The 18,726-nt window shown below is 36.4% G+C and overlaps 1 protein-coding gene and 1 pseudogene across 1 annotated transcript in view; both read left to right on the forward strand.

Annotated features, from left to right (window-relative positions):
* The window catches only part of WIF1 (WNT inhibitory factor 1), a 70,328-nt gene that overhangs the window by 33,477 nt on the left and 18,125 nt on the right, over positions 1-18,726 (forward strand). Inside the window, exons 3-5 of the mRNA XM_019732411.2 lie at positions 6,892-7,000; positions 16,375-16,515; positions 18,455-18,550. Coding sequence (XP_019587970.1) covers positions 6,892-7,000; positions 16,375-16,515; positions 18,455-18,550 — 346 coding nt within the window. The remainder of the gene's footprint in view (positions 1-6,891; positions 7,001-16,374; positions 16,516-18,454; positions 18,551-18,726) is intronic.
* LOC109447752 (Parkinson disease protein 7 homolog) lies at positions 17,443-18,009 on the forward strand (annotated as a pseudogene).

The following is an 18,726-nucleotide window of genomic DNA, read 5'->3' on the forward strand; positions in this document are numbered from 1 at the left end:
CTGTGGTCTAGTCTAGTATATATAAAAACGATTACTGGAACAGAAGAATGAGGTTGATTGAGATACTCTCTTTAAGCAATGCTCATTTAAGTGTCAATTTAAGCCAAGACCTGTGAAATAATTAAATTACTACTCTGCAAGAGAAGGTACTTTTCCTTTTTGTTTCTGAAACAAGTTCTTCTTAGAGCCAGTTTCAAAAGAACTCAGGAAAAAAGTCATTGTTCATATTTCAGTTTCCTAGTGACATTGTAATTACACATTGTAATTGCAGAAGGCAATTACAGAAAAACAGAAGGCAAAATTTATATGAATTTATGCAATTTTGCAAAACAGAAACTTTTAATTTTTAACTTTTTTTTTTAACTTTTATAATTACAATTATATGTAACTTATAGAAGGAGACTCAAGTGGGAAATATGAACCCGAAGAGCATTGGACAAAGTCATGTTTCACAAGGGGACCTTGTTTATACTATCTGCTTACATTCTTTCTGGGAGCTAAGGTTTTGTCTCAGAACAAACATAAAACAGTCACAAACTACACACAGATTGGCTGGATGTCAAATGTCAATGTTTATTTGATTGCTCTTTTTTTTTTTTTCTCAAAAATGTTCTCTATTCTCTATATATGCTGTGGTGACTGGCCACACAGCAAAGTAAAAGAAAATCTTTTGACCCATGAAAGTAATTTAGGAATTGCCAAAACAGAAAAGCTGCTGCCTGTCGGTGGAATCAGAGGCTTATGTCATTTCACCACAACAGTGTGTTCAGGAATGACCTGGCTTATGCTTCTAGATGCTTTTCAGTAGATCATTCATTCATCCAGCAAATATTTATGAAATACCTTGCTTGTGCACAATGCTAAGTGAATCTCCAATAGTGTGTTGGGGGGAGAAAAAAAAGGCAGTCCCATCCTTAACCACAAAGAATTCAAATGTATATGAGGATACATGACCTACACATGTGAAAAGGTTACTAATAATATGTGGTGGCATATGTTTAAGGGCCAAGCTGATTTAAGTCCTATTACAGCTCAATATAGGTGAAAACGCTGGAATATAAGCACGACTATGGTATGTTCAGAGCAGGCTAGTTGAGTTTCCAGAGAGGATCCCTGTCAAAGTGTAGTAAGAAATAAAGGCAATTTGGAGCCAGATTGGAGAACACTTACAGGCTAAAGGCCTTATCCTGGATAAAGGGGAGTCAGGAAAGCATTGTGACATGGCAAAAGTGATGTTTTATTTAGACATTTTGGTTTATATTATGGCAGATATTTTAAAGAGGAAGGCAAGAAGGATATTTCAGAAAATGTTATAATAATGTCAACAGGGAAATAAAGGCTGGGTTAGGCTGGAAATAGTGGGAATGAAGGGAAGGGATAGAATCAAAAGATATTATAAAATGAGAAAGGATAAGATTTTGGTGTTGGGCTATCAAGAGATGAGGTAGAGGCAAGAAACAATAACAACTCTGAGGTTCAGTACCTTTGTTATGGGAAAAATGATAATACTGTTGACAGATATAGAGAAATCAGGTGGAGAAGCTGGTTTGGGATGATAATGAGTTAGGCTCCATGCACTCAAGTATGGCCATGAGGCTGTGTGAATGGTTTGAGTTGAGCTTCATTGACCGAAAGGAAATAGTTCCATCTGTGAGGGTGCATGAATTTTATGACAGAATATAAAGCGAGAAGAGCTGGGGCCTGTGTCTTAGTGATTTTCTATGATCATAAGCCGAGAGGAGGAGAGTGCGTGAGGAAATACAGGAAAATCAAGGCATGGGAGGAGAATAAGCACAGTGTCCCAGAATCCAAGGATAACGAGTTTTGAGTTTAAAGGATGAAATTTTGCAAAGAGGTGACAAGAAGAATGCCGAGGAAGAATGTGAGCTCTGGCAATTTTTGGTCTAGACATTCAGGCGTCAGATTATTTTAAGCACTGGGCATGCTTATTTAACATTGAACTATTTTCCTTTCTTGGTCATTTTAGTAGATTTCTTCTTGCCCTTCACATGCAGTGTAGGAGCTATTATACATCCCTTTAGTAATTCTCATACTTCGTGCCCTGCTAATCTGGACACACTTCTATGCTATAAAAATAGTAGGTTGTTGTGAGAATTATAACAACAACCTGGAGTATAATAAACACTCAACAAAAACTATTTGTAAATTTTCGCACCTTAAGGCATCTGTATGTTTTGTATTTCTAAGCCTCCTGAAATATTCTTTGGGACAAATATGATACCTTTATTGTTTTAGTGTCCCCTTATCCTGGAAATAAGGGGAGACAGGAAAGCATTTGGGTCAGCATCAGGATACATGAAGTTAAAAGAGGTTTGAGAGCCTCTGAGAGCCTTCATGGTTTTATGAAGAACCTTTGATTCTTAACTCAGAGGTTCCTGCAATTATTGTGCTTATTAGATTAAGTATACAGCATAAACCCAGAACTTCAAAGGTGGAAAAGAAATAGTGGATTTTTTCCATTCTTCTCAATGGTTAATGCAATTCTCTGCTTCTTTTCTCTATATCTACCCAAAAGGAGTGTCAGAGTAAAGCCCCTCTAACTTGTCCCAACTTTGCTGTTTAAATGATATCTTCATCACTTCTGGAAAGAACAAACCTAATATTCAGCCAAGTGTCTTAGAAGCAAATTAAATGGCCTCCAGCACTCCTCTCTTGATAATGTTTGTGTCGTTTATACTTCTCCATGAAAAGAAAATTTACTGCATGGCAAACCAGGCCAGCAAGATTTTTTAGCAATTTAATTTAGAAGTGAATTATTCTCCTGAATAGACCCATTCTTTGTTTGAATACAAGGCAATCTTTCATGTGTTTCCCAAATAATCACCCTACTTGCCTTTATCTGATTTTCCATTAGTGTCCTTTAATGCAACAAAATGTACTTTTTCCTGACAGAGTTTTCGTGCTCTCCTACATGCCACTTCCCTATTACAGTTCATACTCTGAATTCCTTTTATCTAAGTGGTAAATCTACAATTTGTGAAACTTGTTCCCAAACTTTAAGACTAGCTCTCTGTTTTCTTTGGCATAGAAGTTAGGTTTTCTTTGCCCCAAAATAAGTTTTTCCAGTGGAGAGGTTTGGGACTAAACATATTTATTATATTATAAATAAAATAAAAACAGAAAGTCCTGTCTAGAAGTTAGAATGTGACATTACAAATCTATCGCTTATCTCATCAGCCATTTTCTATGACCTTGAAGGAAATATTTATGTTTTTAAGTTAAATAAGGAATATATTTTATCTCTACCTGCTGGTGATGATTATTTATAGAAATATTTATATGGTATTGGTGGTTTTGGTAGATCTCTTTATAATGACGAAGTGAAACTGAAAGAAGTCATTGTCAAGATCAGAGACAAAGGGTTGGTCAATTTCCAAGTGGTTTTCAAGTTGGAATTTTTAATAAGGCAATGAAAACAATACACGAACAAAACCATTTAAAAAATATACCAAGTATGAAGAAAATTGTATACTTCAGAGATTATAGAAACACTACCATCTTCAAGAAGAAAGACAAAGTTGACTCTGGCAACTGCCTTTGGCTGATAAGATCCAAGTAAGAAACTGTTTCACCCATTCTTGACCTATGATATAGTCTTAGAACTGCGGTAGAAAAACCATGATGTTTACTGATTCTCAAACAAATCAAAGGGACATCTTAAAACCTCCACAGTGTGAAATTTGTTGTTGATAAGATGAGAGTTTTGGCTGTCCAGAGAAGTCATTAAGCCTAGATGCATCACGTTGAGCAGTCACGTCAATGTTAATTATAAACTCTCTCATACTGACTATAATGCATTCCATGCTTCCCCGCCTACTTACTTTGGCCATACCCAGAAGTAATAACAGGAGACCCAAATGCTCTATGAAGTTGTATCTGAACTCTGAGTGAAATTCTTTCAGGTCTACATTCTTTGAACATCATCAAAAGTTTTGGGAGGAGACATTCAGAAGCTACTATAATGATGAGTGTGGTTTCCTTGAAGCACACATTCAAGGAGACATGCAAGAGTTTTAAATGAAATTGCTACGTGAGTGCAGCCACACTAAATGGAAGTCCAAGAAGAATATTACACCTATGATCAGAGAATTATACCAATAGCGCCAGTGGTTATCAGCGCCACTCAGAACAGAAAGCAGCGTACATGGTTAATGTTTGTCTTTAAATAAATGCTTTTATTTCATTTTGAAAGGTATGGAGCCACATGTAAAAAATTTGGAAAGGAGAGAAAAGGAAAAACTATAAGTTACCATCAATCCTATGCAATCGTTGTTTTAATCTTGGCGTCTAGTCTTTCATCCTTTCTCTTACTAACACAAAAAATAATTTTTAAAACTTAATGAAATTATATTAGCTTTTATAAATGTAATTTTAAATATACCACCAATATAAACATAGATTTAATTTATAATGTGATAAAGCTCAAAGATGTAATTATGGAGTACGAAATGATAATTTATTAGAGGGTATTGGAAGCACTATAGCCACTGAAATTTCTTTTTGCAAAGTGTTTTATTTTCAAAGTGTTTGCACTCTGTCCCCTCAGTTCTTTCCCATCGTTATATGTGCTGTTAATACATGTGTTTAGAATAAGTCTTGGCACATGGTATATATTACATGGGTATTTGTTGTGTCATTGTCGCTAGTTGCTATTACTGTACTTGGTAATATAAATAACCCAAAAGTTATTAATTATAAGCACATCCAGCACTCAGTCTTTTCATAATGCCACTAAAATATGTTTTGGAACAAAAAGTTAAATGATAAATAGTATCTACTAAAGTGTAGAGGGAAGTGCAGCTGGGAGAAGTCATTTAAAGCACCAGGAGTCCTGAAAAGCTATCTAAATAGTATTCCAGTTTTGATAGTTGTTGGTTTCCTTAAGGGACAGAAATAATGTTCTCTTTTTTGAAGGAATTCATTCCAAATTGAATTACCTTTCCTGACAATACTCCTTTCATGAGACTTTTGCAGTTTTCTGCTTCCCTTAGACAGGGTAGTAATTAACTGTCTTATGAGCCTTCCTAGTGAATAAATTTAATCATTCACAAAACTATGTTACCCTCCTAGAGAACCCTTCACAGTGGTCTTCTGGAACCACTGCCACAACTCAAAGAGGGGCTGCAGTGGGATTTTGGTCAAAGAAGGTGCTCCTTTTGGCCTAGTGAAACCATGAAGTGTTTTTCAATTCACTGCAAGTGTAGACAATGTCTCTATAGCAGCTGAGACCATGCCCTTTGTGTTATCAATCTCATATGAAGTCCTTAAAGCCTAATACATTTGATACTGTCATCTAAAGCAGAAAGTTGTGTGAATGTCTACTATGTACCTCTTAATATCTTCTATGTTGCAAAATAAATTTTATACTGCATATAAGAAAGGCCATATTCTTTTTGTAACCTCTTTCTAGCCCATGTTTATGTAATTAATTTCATTAATTAACTCATCCAAATTCTGGCTATCTCTACAGATAACTGCAGACCCAATGAACTTGTCTAACTCTCATTTTAACAACTGCATTGTTTATTGATTGCTCTCTATTCCCAAATAAAAACACATTTCCATTCCAAACTTTTTTTTATTGTTTTAAATACTTACATCTTTTTTATAATACATATATTTATTAAGAGTAATGGCTAATACCGTGTTTCCCTGAAAATAAGAACAAGACCTAGCTGGACAATCAGCTCTAATGTGTCTTTTGGAGCAAAACTTAATATAAGACCCGGTATTATATTATATTATATTATATTATATTATATTATATTATATTATATTATATTAATTATATTTATTAATTATATTATATATTATGTAAGACCCAGTCTTATAGTAAAATAAGACCCTATCTTATATTAATTTTTATTCCAAAAAATGCATTAGAGCTGATTGTCCAGCTAGGTCTATTTTTGGGGAAACACGGTATTCATTGTCGACATGGCTTCTTTTTTACATCTTTAGTTATAGGACTTCTGTTCAGCGAGTCTTCAGATGGTTCTCCAGGTTGCTTGTTGTATAATTTAGTTGTAATTTTAATGTGGTCACAGGAGGAGGCAAGCACAGCATTTGACTAGAACTCCCATTCCAAACACTTTAAATAACTTAGTTAAGAATAAGTTAAGAATTAGAACTAAAGCTCTAGAGTGAGATTATGCATCATTACTTTCAGCACGGAATGGGCATTTAAGTAGCAGGAACCATTTTCTCAAAGACTTAGTGGGAAAATGAAAACATTTACAATGTAGTGTTTTATGGCTGATTGTCGTGTTATGGTGGTGAATTTTGCATTTTTAGGCTTTTCATAATTAAATTAGATCTAAAATATAAACCTTTCAAAGGGAATGAGACTGAAAAATAAATGTTAACAGCTAGATCATTAAATTTTGGATTTTTATATCTTCTTTTGCCCATAGATTGCTGCTTTAATTAGTCCTTATTTTATTACAGCTTTCCAAATTGTGATCAAAAGACTCACTTCAGACTTGAAAAGAATTAAAGACTTACCCAAGAAGCTGACATGGATTGTCTAAGGGCTAGTTGATGATTGTTTTGACATCCCTTGTTTCCTTAAGAGCTTTTTTTCTCAATCCTTTTAAGAGACAGCAACTAACTAATGTCATTTAAGCTAAAACACTTCTTGTGGGCATTTTGGATAAATGTTTTTAAAGGATCACTTCCCACCAGAGAGTCTAATTCTAGAGCTCTAAAGCCCAGAACAGTGAGTTATGCCTACATAATACTTTAGACGTGTGCTCCAGAATTTCTGTAGTGAAAAATGTCATTCTTCCATCAAAAGGATGGTGAGTTTAGAAGTACCTTCTCACTCTCAGTGGTTTCCATGATACTGACTGTCAATGCCTTTCGTTGTAGGCAGAATACTTCTATGAATTCCTGTCCTTGCGCTCCCTGGATAAAGGCATCATGGCAGATCCAACCGTCAATGTCCCTCTGCTGGGAACAGTACCTCACAAGGCATCAGGTGGGTGGCCTTTGCCTCAGAGAAAGGTTTACACTTAACATGTAATGGTGATGGGAATAATATTTAAGATCCAGATGTCACCCAGTCGAGGGATTATGGAATATTTTTCTGAAGAGATTGCTTGATTTTAGGGCAGTTCAGTAGTTATATCCTTAATATCATTTGAGCAAAAAAATAGGATGGGAATGAAGAAATTGCAGTTTCCTAATTTCCTAAAACTCTAGGTAGCCCCAGTTCATATAATTCAAGATTAAAAAAAGAAAGAAACTCACCAGGTGAGATATATCTGGCCAGTGAGTGTGGATTAATGTACCATGTTTCCCCCAAAATAAGACTGGGTCTTTTATTAACTTTTGCTCCAAAAGACACATTAGGACAAATGTTCAGGGGAAGTCATCCTGAAAAAAATCATGCTAGGGCTTATTTTCCGGTTAGGTCTTATTTTCAGGAAAACACGGTTGTGTACATACAAAAATGTGGCAAAGATGCAAAGTAAGTGATTGGGGGCAAATGGGATAAGTCAAGAAAAATGTCCCAAAAGTGAGCATTGTACAGTAGTCCCCCCTTATTGCTGCAGTTTCACTTTTTGCAGTTTCAGTCACCCTTGGACAATTATGATCTGAAAATATTAAATGGAAAATTCCAGAAATAAGCAATTCATAAGTTGTACATTGTGCACCATTCTGAGAAGCATGATGAAATTTTGCACTGTCCCCTCTGTCCAGTCTGCGATGAGACTCATCCCTTTGTCCAGTGTATCCACGCTGTATATGCCACCCGCCCATCTCGGTTATCAGATTGTCTATCTCAGTGCTTGTGTTCCAGTCACCCTTATTTTACTCAATAATGGCCCCAAAGTACAAGAGTAGTGATGCTGGTCACCTGGATACATCAGAGAAGCCATAAGTGCTTCCTTTAATTGAAAAGGTGAACACAGTACATTAAGATATTTTGAGAGAGAGACCACATTCGCATAACTTTTATTACAGTATATTATTATAATCGTTCTATTTTATTGTAGTTATTGTTAATCTCTTATTGTGTCTAATTTACAAATTAAACTATCATAGGAATGTATGTATAGGAAAAAACATAGTATGTACAGAGTTTGGTACAGGCATCCACTCAGGATGTTAGAAAATATCCCTCACAGATAAGGGGGGACTACTGCATTAAATAGGAATTTGCCACATAAAAAAAGTGGAAGAAAGGGGTTTAGTCTTTCAGACCTAATCATTCTTCTTTGCTAAGAAAATAATAGTATGTCATATTTAGTTAGAGCCTTTCAGTTTACAAAGCACCCATTCATGCATTATCTAATTTGAGTTCTGGGAAGGAATCAAGGCCAGAATTACAGCTCCATTTTACAAATTAGAAAATTAAGGCTTATGCTGTTTAACTGACTTTCTCCAAATCATATATTAGTAATAAGTGGTGGAGCTGAGACTAGAGCCCAGGTGTTATGACTTTTAGAAAAACAGAGGTCACTTATGTTAACATGTTCAAATATTTCCATCTATGAACATACATTTTTTTTCATGATTGTGGTAAAATTATATATTTGGTTTTGCATCATGACTTTTTTTGCTTTTAACATTTTAACATCAGCATAGTCCTGTGCCATAGATTTTTATAAAAGTTGTTTTTAATGCTCTTTCAATATTTTGTTTTATGAACATGCCATAATTTACTTGCCCATTCCTTTATTGTGCGTTACTTATCCTGTTTTTAGGGTTTGAATTTAGAAATCTCACAATACACGTCTTTTTAAGTAATAGATGATCACTGGGCAGGAATCCTGTTTGTCTTATTCACCACAACTGCCAACACAGGCTCAACGCAGAGCAGGATTTCAGAAAATACTGGTTGATTAGTACGTGTACAAGATCTTGCTGCTCATCTCATTATTTTGGTAAAACAGATTCTTAGAAGTAGAATTATTGTGTCAAAGGATATGAGCTATGAACTTTTAAAAAGGCTCTTAGAACAAATTGCCAAAATGTCGGTTACTTTCCACAAAGCTGGTGCCCATTTGTACCCTGGCTGGCAGCGTGGGAGAGTGCCTGGCTTACTGTAATCTCATCAGCAAGGGCTATTAATCACAGTAACTATTTTGCTGATTTAAAAAGTGAAAAGTGATTTCTCAGTGTTCCTTCAATTTGATTTTTAAAATTCCTGTCTTGTTTCTATGTAAAATATCTGTGTGCCATACTCATGTTTATCTTGAAATAATAGTATTCTTATTGATTTGCAAAACTCGCTATAAAGTATTTACCCTTTACTGCAATTCTTTTCCATTTATTATTTGTATATTTTTTGAGGGGGCGGAATTTGCAGGGACTTTAAAATTCTATGTGGTCAAACCTATATTTTTTTTCTGTGATTTTTTTCCCCTGTTATTTTTATGCTTGGAAATTAATTCCTATTCCAGAGAGTAGTTAAGTGATAACTTGTACATGCTTCTAGTGTTGTATAAAAATTTATTTTGGTATAGTATGAGGTAAGGGTCTAACCTAAATTATTTTTCTGAGTCATTAACTTTTCCAGTGTGAGAGGTTGAATTGATTCAAGAGAGCTTACTGTTTGTTCTAATACTGAAATTATTTGTAGTTTTATAATATTTTAAAATAATTGATAACATAACCTTGCCTCTTTTTAAAAAAATAATTTTATTCTTCTAGAGGGACATCAGAAGAATTTTGTCAGGTGTCAAATGAAAATCTTAATAGGAGCTAATTTAAATCTACGAAATAATCAGGAAATCAGGCACCCTTACAAAGTCCATTTTCAGTTTGCAGTTATCTACTACTTCCAATGGATTGCCACTTACCAGCACTATAAAAGTTGGGGACTAAATAAGCACAAAGTTTTTCTAACTTCCTGGCATAAGCGCCAGTGTGGATACAGACAGGAAGAGCGAATGTGCATTTCTCTTGGGTCATCCCAGGTATGACTAGTAGCCTTCTCATAGGGTCTGCTTCCAATCTTGATGAGTTCAAGGTTCTAGGAAGCTCATGTGAATGAATGAGGCCTGGGCTTTGCAGCCCCAAGGATATGGATACCCCAATTCCAGACACATGGACATCCAGTCCCACTCCGATGGCATTGCTGGGGCTGTACTACATGCTGCAGACAAGAAAGACATTCTGGTTGCCAAGTTCTTGGAATATGGTCATGTCACGTGTCTCATGCCATGTTCCTTTTTAGTCAATCTACTATAAAATTTTTCTTGATCAGATATTTTGTTTTTTAAAGAATCAGGAATAAAACAATATATATAGCATGTCTCTCAATTTCCATTTCATTTTTTTGAATTTTTTTGTCTTCCTGATTATTAAACAAATTTAAGCTCTTTGAAGCCAATTAAAATGCATAATTAAATTAATTGCACAGTTTCACCTGCTCAACTTCCAATAAGTCTTGACTTTTTGGATTTTTAATTTAATGCTTGTATCTTAAATCTTCCCAGCTTTTTTCACTTTTTGTGTCTAGTGAAAAAAAGAACTTACTGAAATTCTACTTCTTCGGATATTGAAACAATGAGATTTTGAACATATGATGTGAGAATATTTTAATAGGTCATGTTTAAATACAACATCATTTCCTAATAATTTAGAATCTTTATAAGTAATATAGTTTAGAGAAAAAAATGGGTGATAGTTTGAGCAAGGTAATGTGAAAAAGAATAAGCCCTCTGGGATCAGATGACTTGTGCACATGTGTGCACACACACAGTTGTACACACACAATTGTACATACTGCATGTACAACTCTACTCCCACAAACTCTACTCCATAGGTTTTTGGAGGCAGATGTAGGATTTGTTTGAAAAAAAAACGCAGGTGCAAGAAGTTTATGGGAATTTTAGCCCATTGCAGGGCAGTTATTCATTAGCCTCATTAGTTCAGTCCCCACAGTAGGAGCAATGAGGGTACCTTGAATTATTAAAAAGTAACCGACTCAGTATGTCTTTGCTCCTAAGCATCCAGGTAGGGTTCATTATTCTACGGGTTGGGTCTACTTTATACCCCCAAGCTGCTAAGCTGTTCTTTTATCCCACAGATTCCTATATGCCTAAACATTGCATGAAAAAGAAAACTCTTGATCTTTAACAGTTATGAAGTGCCTGCCTTCTGGCATCCGAAGAGAACAAAAACAGGAAATACAAACTGCAGGGTAGTTCAGTAAAATCACTCAGTTGGATAACAAAAAACATAAAGTTTCCATAAAGCCAAAGCTTTGCCTCTTTGAACACTCTGTCTCTGTCATATAATGAAAACAACAGAGCAGTGGCGTTTCTCAACCAAGACTTTCAGGAATCCAATGTCTAGAAATTTTTAAATAGGTGCTAATGCTGGCAGGAGCTTCTTCTTGGTGACCCAGTCCTTAGCATCAAGAGCAGGCCAGAGTAGGTGCTCAGTATTTGCTGAGACATTGAATGGCTGTCGGCACAGCTTGGAGCATTGATGACTCTTTGTGTAGGATGATTTATAAGCAGGTAGCAGTTCAGAATCATGTAGTGTTGAGGATGAGTGCTCGCCTGCCTTTGTCACCTCTTCCCTTGTGAGGGCAGTGGCTGGCATGACCGGAGACTGAAACTGTATAAGCACCATGCCCATCTCATTGTTTTATCAACAAACGTATTCTGATTAATCTTCTACATAAGATAACGTTTCTATGCAATCAGTTGCCCATCAGTGTGTACTTGAAAGCCATGTGAGCTATGTTCAATCTGCTTTAGTTTTTCTGAGTTGTTTTAATTTACCTTGGTTTCAATTGTACAACCTGAGCGGCACTGGATTTTACAGCATCTGGCCTAATTTCATCTAGCTTTTGGTAAAAGTGGCGCTCTACTCAAATGCTTATTGTTGCAAAAGCTCAACTTAACTTCCATTCTCTATTACTCCTTGGAAGTGGAGAGTCTATGCTATTTCTGCCTTCAGTGTCTCTTATTCTTTGTGCATGTGTTTTTCTGAGTGCATACTGCTAATATTTTATTCTCTACATCTCCCACTGTCTATGGTGAATTTTTGTCTTCTGTGTATGTGCGTGAGTGTGCATGTGTATATGTGCAAGTGTGTGTCTGCATGTAGAAAGCTATATGTCTTCCATCAGGTATATCTTTGTGTCTGTGAGTGCCTCTTTGTGTCTGTGAGTGCCTCATTCAGCACCTAGATAACATACTAGGTGCTGAAATTACAAAAACACATAAGATATGGTCCTTGCCTTTGAAAATCTCATCCTTAGCAAAGGATGCAGAATCATAATTAAATTATTATATCATAATGCAATCATATAGAGAGGTGTTTGTGAAATATGTAACTGAAATAGGCAGGGGACGTTAGGGAAGGCTACAGAGAGGAAGTGCCATTTAATTTTGGTCTTGAAAGAGGACACTGGACAGCAAAGAGGAGAAAGAACATTCCAAGCAGGGGATGGGCATGCAGAGTCAGGGCACAGTGGACATGGGCCACGTGTCCAGGGACTGAAAGGGACCTAGTCTGGGGAAAGCACAGGTTTCCCAAACGTCACTCACTGAAGATGAAACTAACATACACACCACTCACAAAAATTAACTCAAAATGGATTAAAGATTTAATGTACATCCTGAAATCGCGAAACTCCTAGAAGAAAACACAGGAATAAAGCTCCTTGACAAGGGTCTTAGTAATGATTATTTGGATTTGACACCTAAAACACTAGCAATAAAATAAAAAATAAACAAGTGGGACTACATCAAACCCAAAAGCTTTTGCAAAAGAAACCATCAACAAAATGAAAAGAAAACCTATAGAACTGCAAAAAATATTTGTAAACCGTATATCTGATTAGAGGTTAATACCCAAAGTATATAAAGAAATCATATAACTCAATAGCAAAAAGAAAATAATTTAAAAATGGGCAAAGGACCTCAGTAGACATTTCTCCAAAGAAGATGTATGAACGGCCAACAGGTACATGAAAAGATGCTCAACATCATTAGTCATTGGGTAAACTCTTGTTGGAATAGCTATCATCAAAAGTCAAGAGATAACAAAAGCTGGTGTGGATGTGGAGAAAAGGCAACCCATGTGCACTGTTGGTGGGAATGTAAATTCGTATAGCCACAATGGAAAACAGTATGGAGGTCCCTCAAAAAATTAAAAATAGAATTAACATAAGATCCAGCAATTTGATTTCCGGGAATATATCCAAAGGGAAACACTAACTCAAAAAGATATCTGCACCCATATGTTCACTGCAGCATTATTTACAATAGCCAAGCCATAGAAACAACCTAAGTGCCCATCAATGGATGAATGGATATTTTTCTAGATTTTTTAAATGATTAAAATATTTTACTATCGCAAAATGTCTTCAGAATAAATCACTGAAATATAAGCACCAAAAAGGGTGGGGTTTTTATCCCCAGTGTTTGGAAAAGTGACTAGCACACAGTAAACACTCAATAAATATTGAATGGATGAACTCTTTGTATTTTGACTCAAATTTGTATTTAAACATTTAAAGGGAAAAATTCATCTTGAAAGCCCTGCAGAAAGTTACTTAGGGTATGTTTTTCTCATTGAACTTCATTGGATTTGGCATCCTTGTTTTTCTTCCCTGGGATCGTTCAGAGCCATGTTTTTTAGAGCCACCGGCCAGGGAACTCTGTGCATCTCTTCACTTTCACTGACTTAGAGACCATGTGAACAAATCACAGATTTGCATGTGAGCACGCCAAATCCTCTAGAAGCGCCCCTAATGACTGGATATGTGAACGTGTATTTATACTTTAATCATATTTGTAAATGATTTGCTTTTTAAAAGTTTATTGGGGTGATATTGGTTATATAGATTTCAAGTGTACATTTATATAAAACATCATCTATATACGGCATTGTGTGTTTACCACCCAGAGTCAGTTCTCCTTCCATCACCATATATTTGATCCCCTTTTCCCTCTTCTACCACCCCCTCCCCCTTACCCTCTGGTAACCACTAAACTATTGTCTATGTCTATCAGTTTTCTTTGTTTGTCTTGTTCCTTTGTTGCTTTCAGTTTTATATCCCACATATAAGTGAAGTTGTATGGTTCTTGACTTTTTCTGCTTTTACCACATCTGAAAATATGAAGGAACTAATAATTGTTCTTAACTGAATTTCCCATACATGTAATAAGACATTTTTTTATATTTAACATTCAAGATATGTTTTAAAATTTGACAATGCTGATAAGTTTACTTGAAGAGTTTACATACAAACATCTTCTTTCATACCAAGATCCTGAAAGCTAAAATAAAACCAAAGTGCCATTTTAAAAAGAATTAGGTAGGTTGACCATGTAAGGATTCAATGAACAATCTCTGACCTGGAAGAGGGTCCTCACCCACCCGTGCTGGCACCTGGATCTCAGACTTCCACCCCCAGTCTGTGAGAAGTAAATAAAATAAAAAAAAGAGAATTAAGTAGGCTGCAAAGTGGAGGCTGGATAAGGCCAACGAAAAAGATACACCTGGAAAATAATAGTTTGGATGATGACATGTAGTGAGTAAGATTCTAAAAGTTCTATCTTTAAGTATCTTTTCAGTTACTTCTAGCTTTTCTATTATTGGCCTACACATCCATGCAAAAGATTCATGAGAAGGATAAGTAAAATTTTATAATTGAATAAAATGAAAATGAATTGCAAGAGTTAGCAAGTAAAATAAATTGTTTGTTAGTTCCTTTGCTTCCTTCTGAAATGGAAATCCCTACGATGGACTTCTATGTTTTGTAAATTGTCATTTTCATATGTAAGATTTCATTAAACCGAGGCTTTTAATGGGGACAATTTTACTATTGAACTTCAGATGCAATTTTGGTTTTCTCTTTATTTCAGTTAAAATATATGTATACTTTCATTATTTAATTATTTGCAACGTACACATCTTAAGATTCAGGAGAGCTGGAAATTCATGTTATTTTGAGACTGGCACAGTAATGAACACTGACAATGCCAAAACCTCAAGAGGGGTTTTGTGGTTGCCAGAGCACGTTAAGAAGGAAGGTTGTATGACTTGTGTGCAATGCCTTATGGAAAAGAGCAGACCAATTTCTAGCTCATTTTTTTTCTTATAAACCCAGGGGAAAGGTTTATGAAAACTCCAACAGGAAAGGATTTTTCTTGGCTTAGTATGATTTTTCCAAATTTGGCAGTATCCATAACTTGCCATACAGAAACAAAATAAAACAAAATTTCATGTTTACCTATTAGCGATTTTCTTTCTATTTGTAAGGAAGAAACTAAAGTCTAGTGAATCAGCTAGGTCAGTCTTCCCAGTGGATATGTTATGATAATACAGTGGATTTTAAAAATTTACATAATCAGTCTCTCAGCCAATGACTTGAGCCAATTTCTACCCAATGACTTGTGGGTATTCCGCAATTGGTGGCCTCGCCCTCCTTGTAGAGCAACATCCTTGTTCCCACTCTTTGTTCAGTCAACACCTGCCCACCCCAAGTGATCATTAGATGCACAAAAAAGAAGTGTTTCCTCTTTAGGAACTTAAACCATTGGATATAAGCCTATCATGAGATTATTTCATCACATCAAACTCTCTTCTAGATCCCCAAGATATGGACACTTCTTAATATTAACAAATAGCCTGGGAGAATATTAATTTCACTAACTCACTCCAATGACTGGAGTCTAGTCTGAGTTACAGAATATTTCCAAAGAAGGTATTTTGTTATTTAAAAGCAAACAGAGTAAAAATAAACCAGTGGGGTATTACTTATAGGGCTTTATTTAATGGATTCTGAAATGTTGATTTTTAGCTGTTTTTTGGAGGCTGGTGAAGGTGCCCACAGTTTCTTCCCCTAATTAATCAATCTGTGCTGCTGCCTATTTGCACCTTTAATTTTCAGAGAAAATCTTTCCAAGATAGTACAAGCCCAGACTACAAACAAAATATCCCCGACTCTATGTCAATAGGATACAGATCCATGAGGGTCACTCATTCTTTCTCCACCCGCATGATGTACAAGTTCTGTGGAGAACACCTAGATGATCAAATGCACTGCCTACTCCAATTGCAGATACAAGAATGTCAGATAATGAAAAGTGAACATTGTTGCTTTGTTCTCTAGCTCTCTTACCAAGATTTCTGTAAAACTGGAATCAACTAGATAAACTGTTTCTTCATATTTTCTTTTCTTTTTTTCAGATTTATATTTTTCTTTCTTTTTTTTTAATTAAAGTTTATTGGGGTGACATGTTAATAAAGTTACATAGGTTTCAAGTGTACAATTCTGTTATATTTTCTTTTCTTTTCTTTTTTTTTTTGGTTGTTCAAGTTGGTTTCCCATGTCTTGGAAAATATAAAAATTCTGTTATATTTTCTTTTTTTCAGTTGTTCAAGTTGGTTTCCCATGTCTTGGAAAACAAGATGGAGTGGCAGCATTTGAAGTGAATGTGATTGTAATGAATTCTGAAGGCAACACCATCCTACAGACACCTCAAAATGCTATTTTCTTTAAAACATGTCAACAAGGTAATCAGTGATGGTGATTCAAGAGAAATTTCTTAAGGCTTCCAGGTGTGATTTGGGCCAAAATTTATAGATAGATGGGTAGGTAGGTAGCTAGGTAGGTAAGTGTTTGTATAATTATAATTACACCAATGGGAGAAGAGGATGATAAACACAGGGTCCAGTAATAGTACTAAGACAGACTTTCTCTGCTTTGACCCCACTCACAATTTTAGGAACTCTAATATCCCCTTCAAAATGCCCTCTCTTCTCCCTCTGTTCTTCCCCTCCTCCAACACAATCTTTGGGAGTCCCCAGGAGTATTTCACTTTTGGTTATGAATTTCCCCCCTTTTCTTACTCTGAGCCCTCATAGCAAGGTTGGCAGCCATTACTAACAACTGCCACCTGTCAAGGTAACACTCCTCATGCCCCCTGCCCAAAGCTTGTGCTGATGATCTCCACAGACAGGGTGCCACCATCATGCCAGCGATCTCTGCCAGGCAAAGGCACCTCACTATCACACCCTGGGTGCCCATGTAGACATGAAGGCCTGGCTCTTTTCCCATTGGGATACAGGACTTTTCCAGCACAGAATTTAAACTCTGGAAGCTTTCAGTGCTCTAAAGATGTGCCTACAGGTCATCCCACCCTGTGAAAGTGAATACTGAGGGCACTATCATATAGTCTATGTCAGCATGAATTTAAGGACATACAGTAGATTGATAAGTGGGGATGAAGGCAGAATAAAGCTTGCTTTGCCTTCTTCCATGAGCCCCTACTGTTGGAAATAAGATTGAAAGATGTAAAATCTTCCCTTAGAAGACTTAATGAAGTACAAGTGGTATAGAAAGTGGTAAAAATATCTGTATCCAATATATTATGATCAGAGATGACAAGCCCAGCGGAGTATATCTGCGCAGTGCGTAGTCTTTAAAAACTACAACGTAAAAATGATTCAAAAAGAGCTCTGGTCAACCTGGCTAAAGGAGCAGAGGAAATGGAGACCATCATCCCTGTAGATGTCATGAGACGAGCTGGCATTAAGGTCACCATCACGGGTTTGGCTGGAAAAGACCCTGTACAATGTAGCCAAGATGTTGTCATTTGTCCTGATGCCAGTCTCGAAGATGCAAAAAAAGAGGGACCTTATGACATGGTGGTTCTGCCAGGAGGTAATTTGGGTGCACAGAATTTATCTGAGTCTGCTGCTCTGAAAGATACCGAAGGAACAAGGAAGAGGAAGGGTCTCATAGCCACCATCTGTGCAGGTCCTACTGCTCTGTTGGCTCATGAAATAGGTTTTGGAAGCAAAGTTACAACACACCCACTTGCGAAAGACAAAATGATGAATGGAAGTCATTATAGCTACTCAGTGAATCGCGTAGAGCAGGATGGTCTAATCCTCACGAGCCGGGGGCCGGGGACAAACTTTGAGTTTGCTCTTGCCATTGTCATGGTGCTGAGTGGCAAGAAGCTGGCCAAGCAGGTGAAGGCCCCGCTGGTCCTTAGCGACTAGAGCAGAAGTACCTGCTATTGGGTCACAAATAGGCCGCTTGTCACTGCTTTCACTGAGTTCCCTTTAAACAGAAGGGAGTGGTTATTCTGCGGAGTCCTCGTCGTGAAGTGACACCTACAGATTCCTTGCCCTACAGTGGTGTCCCCACATTTCTGAACCTTGATTGCAGAATAAATGACACTTAGCCAAAAAAAAACAACATACATATCTCTCTATATATATATCTATATATATATGTATGTGTGTGTGTGTGTGTGTGTGTGTGTGTGTATATATATATATATATGTGTGTGTGTGTACACACACACACACACACATATATGTATGTATATATAATGGTCATTGCTGCACTGGAGGAAAAATGATCACTAACTTCTTCATGCTTGCTGTAACTCCCAAAACATGATTTGAAAGTGTCCATATAAATTGTTTCTCTTTGGTGAAGCTGAATGCCCAGGAGGCTGCCGAAATGGAGGCTTTTGTAATGAAAGACGTGTCTGCGAGTGTCCTGATGGATTCTACGGACCTCACTGTGAGAAAGGTAAAGAACAGAGTGCCAGTTTCCCTTGTTTGCTTCCTAATGAAATGGATGTCACATAGGAGCCCACATGTATTTTTAATACATCCCGTGAAATTACTTTTTCATTATTAGGATTGGTTAAACCTTTTAAAGCACAGAAGAGCTATTGGGAAGTATTTCTTCTAAGAGTGATTTTC

This window comes from Rhinolophus sinicus, linkage group LG02 (genome assembly GCF_036562045.2).
Source record: "Rhinolophus sinicus isolate RSC01 linkage group LG02, ASM3656204v1, whole genome shotgun sequence".
NCBI lineage: Eukaryota > Metazoa > Chordata > Mammalia > Chiroptera > Rhinolophidae > Rhinolophus > Rhinolophus sinicus.